The sequence below is a fragment of the Crotalus tigris genome, unplaced genomic scaffold, assembly GCF_016545835.1.
Source record: "Crotalus tigris isolate CLP2741 ecotype Arizona unplaced genomic scaffold, ASM1654583v1 scf7180000018006.973166, whole genome shotgun sequence".
NCBI lineage: Eukaryota > Metazoa > Chordata > Lepidosauria > Squamata > Viperidae > Crotalus > Crotalus tigris.
In genome coordinates, this window is record NW_024096771.1 from 671255 (window position 1) to 688226 (window position 16972).

At 39.7% G+C, this 16972-nt stretch overlaps 1 protein-coding gene across 4 annotated transcripts in view; it reads right to left on the bottom strand.

Moving 5' to 3' along the window:
• LOC120309387 (dedicator of cytokinesis protein 4-like) overlaps nt 1-16972 on the bottom strand; it is a 161761-nt gene that overhangs the window by 42930 nt on the left and 101859 nt on the right. For 2 of the 4 annotated variants that reach the window (XM_039346559.1, XM_039346557.1), the window contains 3 exons: nt 10885-10968; nt 8620-8739; nt 8272-8390 (listed from right to left, as the gene is read on the bottom strand). In XM_039346559.1, coding sequence (XP_039202493.1) covers nt 8272-8390; nt 8620-8739; nt 10885-10968 — 323 coding nt within the window. The remainder of the gene's footprint in view (nt 1-8271; nt 8391-8619; nt 8740-10884; nt 10969-16972) is intronic. The other 2 variants (XM_039346558.1, XM_039346560.1) reach the window with 2 other exon arrangements.

A 16972-nucleotide genomic window follows, 5' to 3' on the forward strand; every position in this document is an offset into this window, starting at 1 on the left:
GTCTCTGCGCAATGAAATTATACAAGCTTTTTATAACAAGAGATTCCAGATTGCTGGCCAAGATGTTATCATTTTAAAGGAAATCCCATCAAAAATTTTAAGAAACAGGAAAGATTTTGCTTTCTTAGCTAATGAACTTAAAGCAAGATTGATGCCATTCAGATGGGAGATCCCGATGGGCATCGCTTTGAGCCATGCGGGGATGCGTTACAGGTTGAATACGGTTGTTAAAGCTAAAGAGTTTTATAATACGGTCCTGGGTGCAGGCTCAGCTTTATCTGTTCAGAAACCCTTGAGTGGTAAAGAGATGGAACAGCAATCTGAAGCATTAGGTCTGATCTCTGCTGGGAAGTGGCAAGCTGAAGGGCAACGTCAAACAGAGGTTAAAGAGCAGAGGATGACCCGTGCAGCACATAGACGCAAGGAAAAGGAGCAACAAAAGAAAGAGATTAAAGAATCTTCTTCGGATAGTGTTTCATTGCCGGTGGGAGGAGCAAGACCCAAGAGTTCTGCAACACATACAGCAATGGCAGACCTCCAGGTAGTCTTCTCCAGGCTTCTGGCCAAGGGAGATGGCAAAGTTCCTGACCAGGAATGTTAACGGTCTAAATTCCCCTCAGAAAAGAAAGAAAATCTTTTATTACTTAAAGCAACACAATAATGATATTATTTGCCTACAGGAAACTCATATTCTATTGAAAGATCAAAAATATTTAGTTAACGCCCGTCTGGGATCTCATTTTGTATCTTCTGCTCCTGCGAAAAAGGGGGGAGTGGTTATTTATGTGAAGCAAAATTTACCAGTTTGTCTGGTAGAATCAGATCCCCAAGGAAGATACGTGATGATTGAACTTGGTTTATATGGTAAGAAAATACTTATAGTGGGACTTTATGCACCAAATCAGCAACAGGAACAATTTTATAGATTGTTACATCAAAAAATAACTTTGCTGGACTACAGATCCGTGGTACTAATGGGTGATTGGAATGGTGTCTTAGATATACAAAGGGACAAGAAAGGTTCTTCTCCTCTTTTTAAACAGGCAAAACTACCTAAAGCCTTTTTTGACATGAAAGAGGATTGGGAATTAAGGGATTATTGGCGGGAATGTAATCAAGAGGAGAGAGACTTTACCTTCTTTTCAGATAGACATCAATCCTTTTCAAGAATTGACTTTTTTTTATCACAACAGATTTATATAATAGAGTAAAGAATGTTAAGATTTTTCCTAGGTCACTGACGGATCATAGTCCAGTCTGGATGGAGCTGATTCAAGAAAAAGAGGAGAGAAGATCTTGGAGGGTGAATGAGAACTTATTCAGACAAGAAAAGAATGTTCAAAAGTTAAAGGAGTGTTTAAAGGATTATTTTGCTTTAAATATGTATAAGGGGACTTCAATGTCAATGGTATGGGATGCAGGTAAAGCATTTATGCGTGGGATCCTGATAAAAATGAATAACTTTCATAGGCAAAAGCAGACTCAGAAACGTAAAGAATTGGAAGATGAAATTAAATTAAAAGAAAAGTCTTTGATTTTAAATCCCTCAGATGAAAGGATTAAAGAATCTATAAAGTTGTTAAGATCACAATTTAATATGTTGATGGCGGATCAATCCGCAACTAATTTAATATTTATGAAACAAAATACATTTTGTAATGCTAATAAACCAGGGAGATGGTTGGCCTATCAATTAAGAAAGAAACAGAGACAGAGAATAATAGATAAAATAAACTATAAGGGTAAATTAGTGTTTCAGAAGGAATTGATTAAGAAATCTTTTTTAGATTATTATCAGAAATTATATAAATCCACGAATGTGCAAATCTTAGATATAAATAAATATTTAAGCGAGGCCAGCCTTCCCAAATTGACAGAGGACCAGAGACAGGAAATTAATGGTTTAATTACTAATGAGGAAATTGCGATAGCAATTAAACAATTGAAACCAGGGAAAGCACCAGGTACGGATGGGTTGACATCTGTTTATTATAAAGCTTTAATGGAAGAGATGATTCAACCATTAGGTGATCTTTTTAATGACATTTTACAGGGTTCAGAGATTCCTCCCTCATGGCGTAGTGCTTTTATATCTTTGATTCCAAAAGAGGATCAAGATCTTACTTTACCAAAGAATTATAGACCTATATCTCTTTTAAATGTTGATTATAAGATATTTGCAAAAATTTTAGTAAATAGGCTTATGAGGGTTGTGCATTATCTTGTCCATAAAGCCCAATCTGGGTTTATAACTGGTAGGTATATGAAAAATAATGCTAGACAAATCATTAATTTATTAGAATATTTAGACAAGAATAACCAAGTTTCTGCAGGGCTGATATTTTTAGATGCTGAAAAAGCTTTTGATCAACTGAATTGGCATTTTATGTTAAGAGTAATTGAAGAGATGAATTTTGGCGAAAAGATATTACAAGCTCTTACGGTAATATACCAAAAACAAATGGCACAACTGATTGTTAATGGAGGTTTGTCAGAGGTTTTTACAATAGAGAAAGGTACTAGGCAGGGATGTCCATTATCACCGTTGTTGTTTGTTTTAACACTGGAAATATTGTTGATTAAAATTCGAGAGTCTCAGGAAATAAAAGGTATAGAAGTTAACAAAAAAGAATATAAGTTAAGAGCTTTTGCGGATGACTTGGTGGTTACTTTGTCGCAACCTAATTATTCTGTAGTAAAGTTATTGCAGTTGATTTATCATTATGGTTTGGTTTCGGGTTTTAAAATTAATGTTAATAAGACTAAAATCCTACCTAAAAATATGACTATTCGGGAGAAGCAGATTTTGGCTAACTTGACGGGTTTTGAAATTGTCAACAAGGTAAAATATCTGGGGGTGATGTTATCTGTTTCTAATGCAAAATTGTTTAAAAATAATTATGAAAGGTTGTGGGTCAGTGTGCAGAAAGACTTGAGGAATTGGGAGAAGTTGCAGTTATCTCTCATGGGAAGAATTGCAGTGATAAAAATGAATATTCTACCCAAGTTTCTTTTTTTGTTTCAAATGTTACCGATTTTGAAAAATGAGATTAACTTAAGTGAATGGCAGAAAGGAATCAATAAATTCATTTGGGCAGGGAAAAAGCCAAGGGTTAAGTTTAAAATCATGCAAGACTTCCGTGAGAGAGGTGGACTCAAGGTACCGAATTTGAAATTATATTATGATGCGGTGGTTTTAACATCAATCAGTGATTGGGTAAATTTAACAAACCTTGAGATACTCCATTTGGAGGGATGGGACTTACTTTTTGGCTGGCATGCCTATTTAATATTTAATAAAAAAGTGGATCGGGCTTTTAAATCTCATATCATAAGAGTTTCTTTACTTAAGGTTTGGAGAAAATATTATAAAAGTGATTCTAAAATACCACTATGGGCTATACCTTGGCATGCGATAGAAGGAATAAAAAGAGGGGTTAAAATGGACATGGTGTCTTATACACAGTTACTTAGATGGGATGGACAAAATTGGCAGTTAAAACTACTGGAAGAGTTAGTACATGAAAACATTACTTATACTTGGTTTCAATATAGGCAATTAGTAGATAGATGGAAGATGGATCGTAAGGTGGGTTTTCTCAGAGAAGATGAAAATTTTATTAAGCAAGTGAAGGACCAAAGACTAACTCATATTAAGAGAATTTATGGGGTTCTAGTGGAATTGGATTCAGAAACAGAATTAATTAAAGATTGTATGATCAGATGGGCACAGAATTTTGGTGAACCAGTCCTACTGGATACCTGGGAAACCATTTGGGTGAGAAATGTTAAATTTACACAAGCACAGAATTTAAGGGAGAATTTTTATAAAATGTTTTATAGATGGCACCTTGACCCACAAAAAATGTCTTTTATGTACCCTGACCTACAGCCTAAATGTTGGAGATGTGGTTGTTTGGATGCCACCTATTATCACATTTGGTGGTCGTGTAGAAATATAAAAGCCTTCTGGATTAAGATATGGTGGAATATTCAAAGAATTTTTAGAAGGAGGGTAAAATTTACTCCACAATTATTTTTGTTAGGTATAGTTACTGATTGTGACACAAAGGAGGTTATATTGATGTTAAACTTGATTACAGCCGCAAGGCTGTTAGTAGGACAATACTGGAAAAAGGAATCCTTGCCTACTTTGCAGGAATGGTTTCTTAAAGTGTCTTATTTGGCGGAAATGGCAAAGATTTTAAAAGAACAATCGCAAGAGAAATTTTTTGCTGTTTGGGATAAATGGATAAAGTTTATACAATTTAAATTGGATATAAAATAATATTATTTAGCTTTTTTATAACTTTTATTTTTATATACATACATATATCTTAGTTATATTCTCTTTTTTCATATAACTTTTTTATTTTTTTTTAATTAAGCCTATATTCTGCTCTGGGAAGTTCTGGGGGGGAGGGAGTGGGGGTTTTGGGGGGGTAGGGATAGGGTTGTTTTGTTTGTTTTGTTTAGTTTCTTGTCTATGTTTTTGTTGTATTGTTATTCTTCTGTTTTTTTGTAAAAATTTATAAAAATTTTCAATAAAAAAAAAAGAAGCTGTGGCTTTGGCAAATGGCCAGAAAGCAAAAGTCATCGGAAGAGGCGATGTAAAAATTCCATATTTGGAATCAAAGTTTACCAATGTGCTTTGTGTACCTGAGATGGAACATAATTTGTTAAGTGTGTCTAATTTAGACAAACAAGGTTTTGAGACCATTTTTGTAAATGGAAAGTGTCTCATCAAGAGGAATGGGAATATTTGTGCAGAAGGCATAGAGGAAGATAATCTATATGTATTGCAGGGACAAAAGGTTCAATGTTCCCATATATTTAAGAATGTTGCAGAACACAATTCATGTGTTCATCTTCTACATAGAAGACTTGGCCATGCAAGCTTTAAGGTTTTGCAGCAAACACAAGAGTTTGCAGAAGGGCTAAATTTGAAGGGATGCAAAACATATTTGGACTGTGCAGTATGTAAAGCATCGAAGTCAAAGGCATTCCCAGCTAGTAAATATAGCACAAGACAAACAAAAAGAGCTCTAGAGCTGGTCCATGCAGATCTGATGGGATCTATGCAAGCTAGTTTGGGAGGAGCAAAGTATGCACTGGTAATTGTTGATGATTACAGCAGGTATGGGTTTTGCTACTTGCTCAAAGGTACGACAGAGGTGCTACAACAATTCAAACAGTGGCTAAGTTTTGTAGAGAGAAGGTACAGACAACAAGTATGTCAGTTGCAAACTGAAAGAGGTACTGAATTTATGTCAACTTAATTCCAACAATGGTTGTGGCAGTTGGGGATAAGACACAGACGTACAAATCCTTACACAGCAGCAGAGAATGGTGTAGCTGAAAGAAGGAATGGTGTTTTGCAAACAATGAAAGATTCATTATTAGAGGATTCTGGTATGAGCAGGTCATATTGGGGAGAAGCCATATTAACTGCCAATTATATAGTTAACAGACTGTAGAGTTCCTCCATTAATAATCCTCCATATGCCATTCTATATGGGAGAAAGCCATCGCTGGTACACTTGAGAATTTTTGGAAGTACTGCATGGGTACATATTCCGAAGGCAATCAGAAGAAAGGGACAGCAAAAGGCAAGAAAGCTCAGGTTTGTGGGCTATGAGCCAGGGTCCAAAGGATATCGCTTTAGCGATGGAAGTAAAAGAATTGTAATTTCAAGGTCTGCTAATTTTGCAGAACAAAATTGGGACAGAATTAATGCAAATTCTGGGTATGTCTCAATTAATGATGGTGATCTATTTAATAACAATAACTCATCTAATGATGGAAAAATGATTATTGAAGATGTCAATGTTCAGGGAGGAGAGGCTGAACAAGACATGAAGCCAGAAAGACTTGAGACACAGGAGCAGTTAATACCACGTAGGTCAGAGCAATGTAACAAAGGAATTCTGCCTGATTCTGTCAGCAAGGTAAAGGTTTGCAATGTGTGGTATGAGCCAAGAAGTTATAAAGAGGTGTTGGCATTACCAAAAGCTGAACAAGAAAAATGGAAGGAGGCCATGGATAAAGAGATGAAATCCATGGGAGACCATGAAATATTTAAATCAGTGACTTTGCCACAGGGAACCAAAGCTGTGGGTTGTAAGTGGGTATATAAGAAAAAGGTATTGCCAAATAATGATGTACAGTATAAGGCCAGGTTAGTGACACAAGGTTTTTCACAATTAAAGAATGTGCACTATGATGAAGTATTTGCGCCAACTGTGAAAAGTGAAAGTATAAGATTAGCACTGGCGTTGGCAGCAGCATATAAGCATAAAATCTGGCACTTTGATATCACAACTTCATTCCTCAATGCTGAGTTAGAGGAAGAAATTTATATGATCCAAGCACCAGGGTATGAAATTGCAAAGCTTAACATGGTGTATAAATTAAACAAGGCTATTTATGGGCTGAAGCAGTCAGCCAGAAACTGGAATATCTGTTTATATACTGCTTTAAAGGGTCTTAGATTTAAGAGTTGCAAAGCTGATAATTATATATATATATACTGGACAGTTACAAGGAGGGAATTGTCTACTGTTATCATTTGTGGATGATCTTTGCTTCATCGCAAAGGATGCATCACAAGTCAAGGAATTTGCTGATAAATTAGGAAAGAAATTCGAATTAAAGAATTTGGGAGAAATAAAAAATTATCTCGATGTAGAGATACAGAAAAATGAAAAAAGTGGTTATATTCTCAGTCAAAGGAGAAAAATTGAGCAGTTATTGGAAAAATATAATATGAAAGATAGCAATACTGCTCCCACACCCATGAGTATGGATTTTTATAATAGTTTAAGTGCGGACAAAGGTAAAACCTACAATCAAGAGATATATCACTCAGCAATAGGGAGTTTGTTATATCTATCACAGTGGTCCAGACCAGACATAGCTTGCGCAGTAAGCATTTTAAGTCGTTTTACTGCTGCACCTACAAAGTTACATTGGATGGGTGTAAAAAGGGTTCTCAGATATTTAAAGGGAACCATAAATTTGAATCTTCAAATACAGATTACTGAGGAATTGAAATTAAAGTGTTATGTCGATAGTGACTATGCAAATGACATAAACACAAAGAAATCAAATTCTGGGATTATAATATTGTTTGGAGGGACTCTGATTGGATGGAAGTCCATAAAACAAACAATTGTTGCTATTTCAACAGCGGAAGCAGAGTTTATTGCTTTATCTGAATTGTATTCTGAAGTAACATGGTATGTACAGTTGTTGCAAGATTTAAATATTAATGTAAAAGAATCTGTAAAGGTATTTGAAGACAATGCTGCCTGTATAAAAATGGCAACTGGTGACAGGGTGAAGAACAGAAGTAAATATGTAGACATTAAATATTGTAATGTCAGGGAAGCTGTAAAAGAAAAATTGATTAGTTTACATCATTGTTCTTCTGAGAATAATTTGGCAGACATGATGACTAAACCATTGGGTGGTGTTCACTATGGAGAATGTATTAAGTCAATAGGTCTGATGTCTCTTCCTGTCATGAAGGGAGGAGTGTTGGAATATTCATGAGCAGGAAGAGTCATGTGGTAACTCAGTCAGCCAATGTGAGAAAAGTGCTACTGAGTCTGTGCAAAAAAGGTATTGAGTTAGGAGCTGGATTTTTTTATTCAATCTCAGGTCTGTCTCTGTATCTCTCTGTAAGAAGTCTTCATTGTGCTATGTTGCTGTATGGTATTGTAAATATTTTAATATGAATATAAAGTGGTTATTTGAATCAGCTAAATGCAGTCAACTTTGAGAGCTTCTGATTTATTTTTACCAACAGAGAAATAAAAATTCTCTATCAAACTATTTTTCCCCAACATTACCCCTTCCATCACAGTAACCTACCCAATCCTTTCATGAATACTTCATAACCTCTCTTGGCAGCTATATACAATCATTTTAGAACAGTGGTTCTCAACCTGTGGGTCGGGACCCCATTTGGGGTCGAATGACCATTTCACGGGGGTCACCAAACCATGCTGTCCGCCATTTTTTTCCCTTTTCCCTAGCTGTCCTACTCCCTCTTATTGGTGGCCACACCCACTTGGGGGTCACCACAACATGGGGAACTGTATTATGGGGTCACGGCATTAGATAGGTTGAGAATCACTGTTTTAGAAGATCAGAACTGTCTTAAGTTTTTTGAATATTATCCCATCTTGTTATACACTTTATAAAAGATGTCCCTAAATTAGAACCACAGGAAGCTTTTTTATTTATTTGTTTGTAGCTTTAACTTACCCATATCTAGGAATTCTGCCCACCTCTGGACTCATGGAAATAGGGACTGAATTTCGAGAGACACATGGGCTTCCATTTGGAAAGTGAGCTGGACTGGACTGGATACATGAAGCAAATTCCTAAATTCAAATTTGATAATAAGAATTACTGTTTTAAAGATATTTTTACATCGTACTATTTTGTGGGAAAAGTTGAAGTCAAGTTTTAAGAAAAGCAAGATAGCCATGCAGCCAGAAGATGTCAGTGTTTATTGCTTAATAAAAATGTTATTTTAGATGCAGATATTTCTGTATTGGGCTTCAAATATATTATGTATTTAGAAGACCTGTCAGCATAAATCTCACATACCTGTATTCCTAAACTAGATTTCATCACGAAAAACTGATCCACCAGTTTTTTATGTAAAGGTCTCATATCCTGTGGGACAAACTTCTCATGTACAGCTAAACCAAATTCAAGAATCTGGGCCTTAGAATAAAAACCAAAACAAATTATTTGAATACACACACACACACACACACACACACAGAGAGAGAGAGAGAGAGAGAGAGAGAGAGAGAGAGAGAGAGAGAGAGAGAGAGAGAGAGAGGGAGGGAGGGAGGGAGGGAGAGAGAGAGAGGGAGAGAGAGAGAGAGAGAGTTCAATTCTACAGTAATACAGCTCAGGAATTTGTACTATTAATGCTATATACTTAGCTCTTACTGAGACAGTATGGATGACTCACGATTTAGTGATGGAACTAAAAACCAATTAATGTCAGGCACTCATTAATCAAAGATTAGTACTTTATCTGAACCCTAATTATATTTTTCCTCCAAGAAGGAACTACGAAGTTTTGATGAAATAAGCCAGCTTCCAATGCCAATTGCTAATCAAATCTTACTTCAAATATATAACAGTTAAAATTAACAATAAAGCTTGCTTGATTTGGGCAAGACAATAAGCTATAAATCAAACTGAAAACTTCCAAGATCAGACTTTTTAATACATTACCTCTGATACACATAGGCCTCACTTAGCAACCATTTGTTCAGTGACTGTATGAAGTTATAATGATGCTGAATGAGTAGTAGTTATGACCAGCCCTTAAAGTTATGGCCACTACACTGCCTCCCACAAACATATGATCCAAATTTGGGCTCTTGGTTGCCCACCTGCATTTATAATTGCTGCAGGTACTTTCACTCCTCCCCCCCCCCACCTGCCTATCTCTCCTGTCTCTGCTCTTTTGGCCTTTCTGCCCTCCCCGCCCTTGCACCATGCTTACCTTCACTGCTTTCTTCCTCCTGCTGCTGACAAGGTGCACTTGACCTAGGCAGCTGCTGGCCTTCATTATGCCTCAGGGAGGTCTTGCACAGTGTTCTTGAAGCCCCCCAAGGCCTCAGGAAGGACTAGGTGTGCCTCAGCAGCAGCAGGAAGAAGACAACAAAAGTCAGCTAGAGTGGTAGGGACTAGCAGGCTAGATGGCAGTGGAGTACAGGGCAGCCAAAAGGGCAGTGGGTGGAAATAGCTGGGTGGGGAAAACCAAAGCAAGCACTGCAAGGAAGCATGAGGTTCTTGTCTAATGATGAGATGGTCCTATCCTAAAAACCGCAACTATGGCTACCAGAACTGCTGTTGCTAAGTAATGCAATCACATGTGTTTTTGCTTCACATAGTGATGGAAATTCTCGTCTCATTTAAGATCATTAAACAATGTATTATGAGATTTAATCAGAGTTCTATCTATTTAATTGCCTCGCTTTTGATAGCACTGTTCAAGGAGTGCTACTGGCTATTCTGAGCTCCATACAAAGACAATGACCAGATATGAAACCCAGCACAAATTAGTACATACAATAATACATTTCAACAATTGTCTAGTTTAAACATTTCATTATCAATTTTAGAGGAAGAGAGAATTAAAATTACAAGATAATATTGGAAATTACTTAAAATCACAGCTTTATTTCTGCTTTCCTATCTTCACTAAGCCAGATGGAATTTATTTGCTCTTTATCCATACTTCCTTACAATGGATTATTATTGCAATGTATATACAGATATTGAGAACAAAACCCTATTTGTTTAGCCACTTCTTAACATCACTCTTAGGTTAGTAAATTAGTAAATTGCTAATAGTTGGAAGGGACCTTGGAGGTCTTCTAGTCCAACTCCCTGCTCAAGCAGGAAACCCTATACCATTTCAGACAAATGCTGGTCTAATTTCTTCTTTAAAATGTGCAGTGTTGTAGCACCCACAACTTCCATAGGCAAAGTCATTCCACTGATTAATTGTCCTCACTGTCAGGAAATTTCTCCTTAGTTCCAGGTGACTTCTCTTCTTAATTAGTTTCCATATGTTGCTTCTTGTCCTGCCTTCAGGTGCTTTGGAGAATAGGTTGACCCCCCCCTTCTCTCAAATCCCTCAAGTACTGGAAGAAGTTATCATATTATTCCTTTGCTAATTAATAACAAGGTTGCTTGTTCTTCCCTGTCCAGTCCTTCTAAATACTTGAAAAATCCTCAATAGAGGATTGGAATGGAAAATTGCTACAATGTAATGTTTTTTCCTAGGTATATGCCAATTCGGTTAAAATAGATTGAAAGCAGCTTGCTTGAATTTTCTTTTACCTGCTCAAGCATCAGTTCTCTTAAGCATGTGATCTTTTCTCCATCCTCTGGGTGGTTCAGAACATATTCCTTCACAAAGAATGCCTGAGAAGAACACAACCATTGCACAAAGTCATCCATATTACTTCAAAGTTGTGCATATAGTAGGAGTATTACAGGAAAATCCTGTTTCTCTAACATTACCTTGACTACTATTTAGACCATCTATGTCTGGTCTAAATGCACTGAGTTCTGTCAGTACCTGTTTAAGTTACTTGAATTATACAAACATTTGCAAACATTCTTATTATATTACATGGAATCACGTTCTCTGATCTATTTTGAAATCTAGGAAATCTACTGTAGCTACAGGTCTCTTACATCAGAGTTATATATCATGAAATGATAAAAATGTATTCATTGATAAAATAGTAAACATAGTAGGTTAATAGTAAACATAGTAGGTAACAAAATCTACATCAAAGGGGAAGACTTTCACAGTTTGGGATTCTTAAAATCAATGCACTTTTAAAATATCACCCCTATTCTTTCTTTTCATTAAACTAAACATACCCAATTCCTACAATTGTTCTTCATATGTTTTAACCTCCAGTGCTGAATCATCTTTGTTGCTCTTCTCTGCAGTCTTTCATTCAATACTATGGGAACTGCAAATTCATGGACCCATATCTGTAGCAGAAATTAATATTTATCTGCCAGAAAATGAGGACTCCACATTGTCCTCCAGTTTATCTTCCCCCACCCTGACATTTGATTTTGTCTTAAGCAATATGGTTAATAAAAATTAAAGCCAGCTGGGTGATATTGGCCCAGTACTGTCTCTCAATCCAACCCACATCACAGGGTTTTTTATTGTGGGAAAAATGGGAGGCATTGAATGTTTGTCATATTGAGTAATTTGTAAAAATAATAAAGGTGACATATAAATAAATAAAATTAAAAAAATAAATGTTGCCAGTGCATGCATCATAGTACATTGATGATGATATAGCAAAAATGTATTCTCACAATGTTATTTTACACACAGAAAAGAATAGTGTAATAATGAGAATACTATACTAGATAGAAAAATATTCAAGTCTGAGTATACATAGAAATTCACAACTTCCTCAGTCTAAGGTTCTCAGAGTTGTTTTGATAATAATGATGAGGAAACAGAAGCATAATATACTGTAATTGTTCTCTTAAAGAAAGAAAGCATAATGTCAGAATCCAATTATATTTCATCTTTAATTATCAAACATAGAAAACCCCAATTCTGCCTTCTCTGGATTCTGCCATAAGAGGGAGAGAAGGGGGAGAACAAAGGGGCTTTATGGCCCTCACTTCCTTCAGTATACTTCTAAGGAACTGAATGTGTTTATTGCAACCTCAAAGAGTTTTAATGTAGTTAGCACCAAAGAACCTTATCATAACAAAGGGGGCTATTTACCTTTCATGTAGTTTATCTGAAGTCTCCATCCAGATGGAAGAAAGGAATAAAGGGGTGGAATTGTGATGCCTGAAACTATCACTGGAAGGGGGGGTGATTGGGTGGGACTACTGGGGAACCCCTTAAAACCTTGAATGGGAGAGCTTGGACCCCAAGTACTGTCTAGCACGCCTGCAACCACTTCTTCTTAACAAAGGATTCCTGTTGGAAGAATTATTCCAAGAGTTCTAATGTAAGGACCCAAGTGGGGTGGGTCCTTACATTAGACAGGACTTGCAAAATTAATCCACCTGGAAGGGAGACCCTTGCCGGGGGATTTTGCAAAAATTTACCATGTCAGACAATGGAGCAAGAGAGGGGGAAAACTCCCTGGAAAGAGAGCCGCTGACCCAGTTGGAACCTTGCCAGATGTTGGGATCCTGAGAGGCCAGATTCCTCAGGAGAAGAAGTGGTGGAGACACAGGACCACAAGCCTCGCTGGTCGATGGGCGTTGGAAAGAAAAGTGAGTGGGGAAAGGAATCAAGAAAGGTGACCCTGAGACGGGGACCAAGCAACCAGAATGGAAGCAGGAGATGGAGAAATCCCTGCACGCAAGTGAAGAGGGAGGAAGCTGGGCACCGTACTCAGACTGGATCCTAGAGAAAGCTATTGACCTGATGAAGAGAACTCTCAGCTCCCTAGGAGAGGAGAATCCTGAGCCCTACGGCCGCCCCAGCTCCTGGAGCCGCAAAGGGAGAGACACCGAGGGGGACGTGGAACCTGCAACCCAGGGGACATCTACTGATCCAGTAGCCTCCACCCCCTACCGGACCACAGATGGCAATCTGGACGGAAGACACTACCACCAACAACGGAGGCACTGATCCATTCCAAGACGTCCACCATTGGAGGTGAAATTCAAAGGGGAGCCAACACGCTTGGGGTTTTTCTTAACCCAAGTTCTCAGCTACATGGAGGAATACGGGCAGGACATTCCCAGTGACAAAGCCCGCATCCGGATCGTGCAATCTGCCCTGGATGGACCGGCTGCAGATTGGGTGGTGAACTTGCATGACTCCAATGCCCCAGAACTCAGTAACTTCAACCGTTTCATGTCCTCTTTGAGAAGATGATTTGAAGATCCCCTGGCTGATCGCAAAGCCCGTGAAAGGATAAAAACGATGAGGCAAGGCAAACGCCCGGTGGCTGAATATACACAAGAATTCCGGGGCATTGCCAGCAAATTGGCCAGAAGACATCCTCCTTAGCCATTTCAAAGACGGACTAAACTATGATCTATATGATGCTTGCCTGCCCCGAGGGGACCCACACCGACTTGAGGAATGGTACGTCTTGGCAGAGGAAGCAGAGATCGACATATTGAAGAGGCACCGCCGAGGAAAACAATGGAGCCGCCCCCCGCCTGAGCTGACACACGAACCGATGAAATCATCGGCTACAGCCAAGAAGCAAATGGGGTGTTTTAAGTGCGGAAGAGAAGGGCATCAAGCTGTAGAATGCCGCTCAAAGGCCCCCCAGCACAACCCAGACAGATCCCCAATCAACAAATCCAGAAAGTCTTCAGCTAAGCCAAAAGAAACGGCCATGAGAATGATGGAAATTGCAGAACCCCCCACTTCTGCTCACCAAGGGGAAAGAACTCCAGCCTACACCACAGGGACGGTGGATGCCTCAGATGACAGCTCGGAGGGCGAACCCCTGGTAAGTGGATGCATCACACCCATCTTCAAAACAGTGACTATATTAATCCCCCCCATGCCCGAAGCTGTGAAGGTGAAAGCCTTAATAGACTCTGGCTGCACCCGCTGCCTCATTAGCCCAACATTAGTGGGGAATCTGGGCATCCCATTCAGGAGACTGGAACAACCAATCTCAGACTTCCTGTGGATCAAGCGGCTACGATGGCTGCTTTTCACAAAGCAGCCCGTTCCTGGGTTGTGTAAAAGCAGCAGGACTTTTACAATCAGCTGTCCTGTGGCTTGAATTTCTTCCCTGGGAGAAAGGGAAGAAAAGAGCTGCTCAGGCAGAGGTAAGAGCTCCCCTGGATCCCTATAATTTCAGGGATCGGAGGGTAGAGCTCCCTCGGAGCCTGAGCCAACTCCGCACTCCAGGACGTCTTTGTCCCGAAGTTCTGGGATGAAGCAAGGCATCGCTCCCACATCTGTTTTTTTTTTTGGAGCTTGTGAATATTCAAATGCAGACGGAGCACACCAGGAGAAAGTGGATTTAAGATTTATTGTGACTTTAACTCCTGCAAGCATCTTCCCCCTCTTTTTTTGTTTACTTTCCCTTTTAAAGAAAGGGAAAGTGAAAGGCAAAATGGCGATTGTCTTTCTTGTTTGATCTGCATTACAAAGTTAAAATCCGGATACAGACTAATGCTTCAAATATAGAAGCAAGAATTTGTCTTTTTATTGTTTGTTTTTTTCTTTTTTCTTTTTTAAGGAATATTTAAAAGAACTGTGATTTTTTCTTTTCCTTTTTTTATTTTTTTTTAAATAAGAATCTTTCTTCTTAGAACTTAATGAAAATGGCTTCACAATGTTTGCCTCCTCCTCCTAAAGCTACTATCTCTTCCCCAATGACCCAGCCTGTCTCCCAGAAACCAAAATCACCTCCACCCTCTCCTCCTCCTGCAATTTCTCTTAAAGATTTACAAGAAGCTTTAAAAAAACATGCTTTGGATATTAAGGAGGAAGTAAAAGATCTTATAATTGCAGAGAGGGCAGTTACAGAAGAACTGTCAGAATCCAATTATATTTCATCTTTAAATTATCAAATATAGAAACTCCCAATTCTGCCTTCTCTGGATTCTGCCATAAGAGGGAGAGAAGGGGGAGAACAAAGGGGCTTTATGGCCCTCACTTCCTTCTTTACACTTCAAAGAGCGGAATGCTGAATGTGTGTTTATTGTAACCTCGAAGCGTTAGCATACCAATGGAGGGTAGTTGCCTTTCATGTAGTTATCTGAAGTCCCCATCCAGACGGAAGAAAGAAGAAAGGGGGCGGAATTGTGATACTTGAAACTATCACTGGAAGGGGGGTTGATTGGGTGGGACTACTGGGGAACCCCTTAACCCCTTGAATGGAAGAGCTTGAACCCCAAGTCCTGTCTAGCATGCCTGCAACCATTTTCTCTTAATAAAGGATTCCTGTTGGAAGAATTATTCCAAGAGTTCTGTCTTCTTAAGATGCAAAGTGGGGTGGGTCCTTACATTAGACAGGACTTGCAAAATTAATCCACCTGGAAGGGAGACCCTTGCCGGGGGATTTTGCAAAAAATTTACCATGTCAGACAATGGAGAAAGAGAGGGGGAAAACTCCCTGGAAAGAGAGCCGCTGACCCAGTTGGAACCTTGCCAGATGTTGGGATCTGAGAGGTCAGATTCCTCGGGAGAAGAAGTGGTGGAGACACAGGACCACAAGCCTCGCTGGTCGATGAACGTTGGAAAGAAAAGTGAGTGGAGAAAGGAATCAAGAAAGGTGACCCTGAGACGGGGGACCAAGCAACCAGAATGGAAGCAGGAGATGGAGAAATCCCTGCACGCAAGTGAAGAGGGAGGAAGCTGGGTACCGTACTCAGACTGGATCCTAGAGAAAGCTATTGACCTGATGAAGAGAACTCTCAGCTCCCTAGGAGAGGAGAATACTGAGCCCTACGGCCGCCCCAGTTCCTGGAGCCACAAAGGGAGAGACACCGAGGGGGACGTGGAACCTGCAACCCCAGGTACATCTACTGATCCAGGAGCCCCCACCCCCTACCGGACCACAGATGGCAATCTGGACGGAAGACACTACCACCCACAACGGAGGCACCGATCCATTCCAAGACGTCCACCGTTGGAGGTGAAATTCAAAGGGGAGCCAACACGCTTGGGGTTTTTCCTAACCCAAGTACTCAGCTACATGGAGGAATATGGGCAGGACATTCCCAGCGACAAAGCCCGCATCCGGATCGTGCAATCTGCCCTGGATGGACCAGCTGCGGATTGGGTAGTGAACTTGCATGACTCCAATGCCCCAGAACTCAGTAACTTCAACCGTTTCATGTCCTCTTTGAGAAGACGATTTGAAGACCCCCTGGCTGATCGCAAAGCCCGTGAAAGAATAACAACGATGAGGCAAGGCAAACGCCCAGTGGCCGAGTATACACAAGAATTCCGGGCCATTGCCAGCAAACTGAATTGGCCAGAAGACATCCTCCTTGGCCATTTCAAAGACGGACTAAACTATGATCTATATGATGCTTGCCTGCCCCGAGGGGACCCACATCGACTTGAGGAATGGTACGTCTTGGCAGAGGAAGCAGAGATCGACATATTGAAGAGGCACCGCCGAGGAAAACAATGGAGCCGCCCCCCGCCTGAGCTGACACACCAACCGGTGAAATCATCGGATACAGCCAAGAAGCAAATGGGGTGTTTCAAGTGCGGAAGAGAAGGGCATCGAGCTGTAGAATGCCGCTCAAAGGCCCCCCAGCACAACCCAGACAGATCCCCAATCAACAAACCCAGAGTATTCAGCTAAGCCAAAAGAAACAGCCATGAGAATGATGGAAATTGCAGAAACCCCCACCTCTGCTCACCAAGGGGAAAGAACTCCAGCCTACACCACAGGGACGGTGGATGCCTCAGATGACAGCTCGGAGGGCGAAC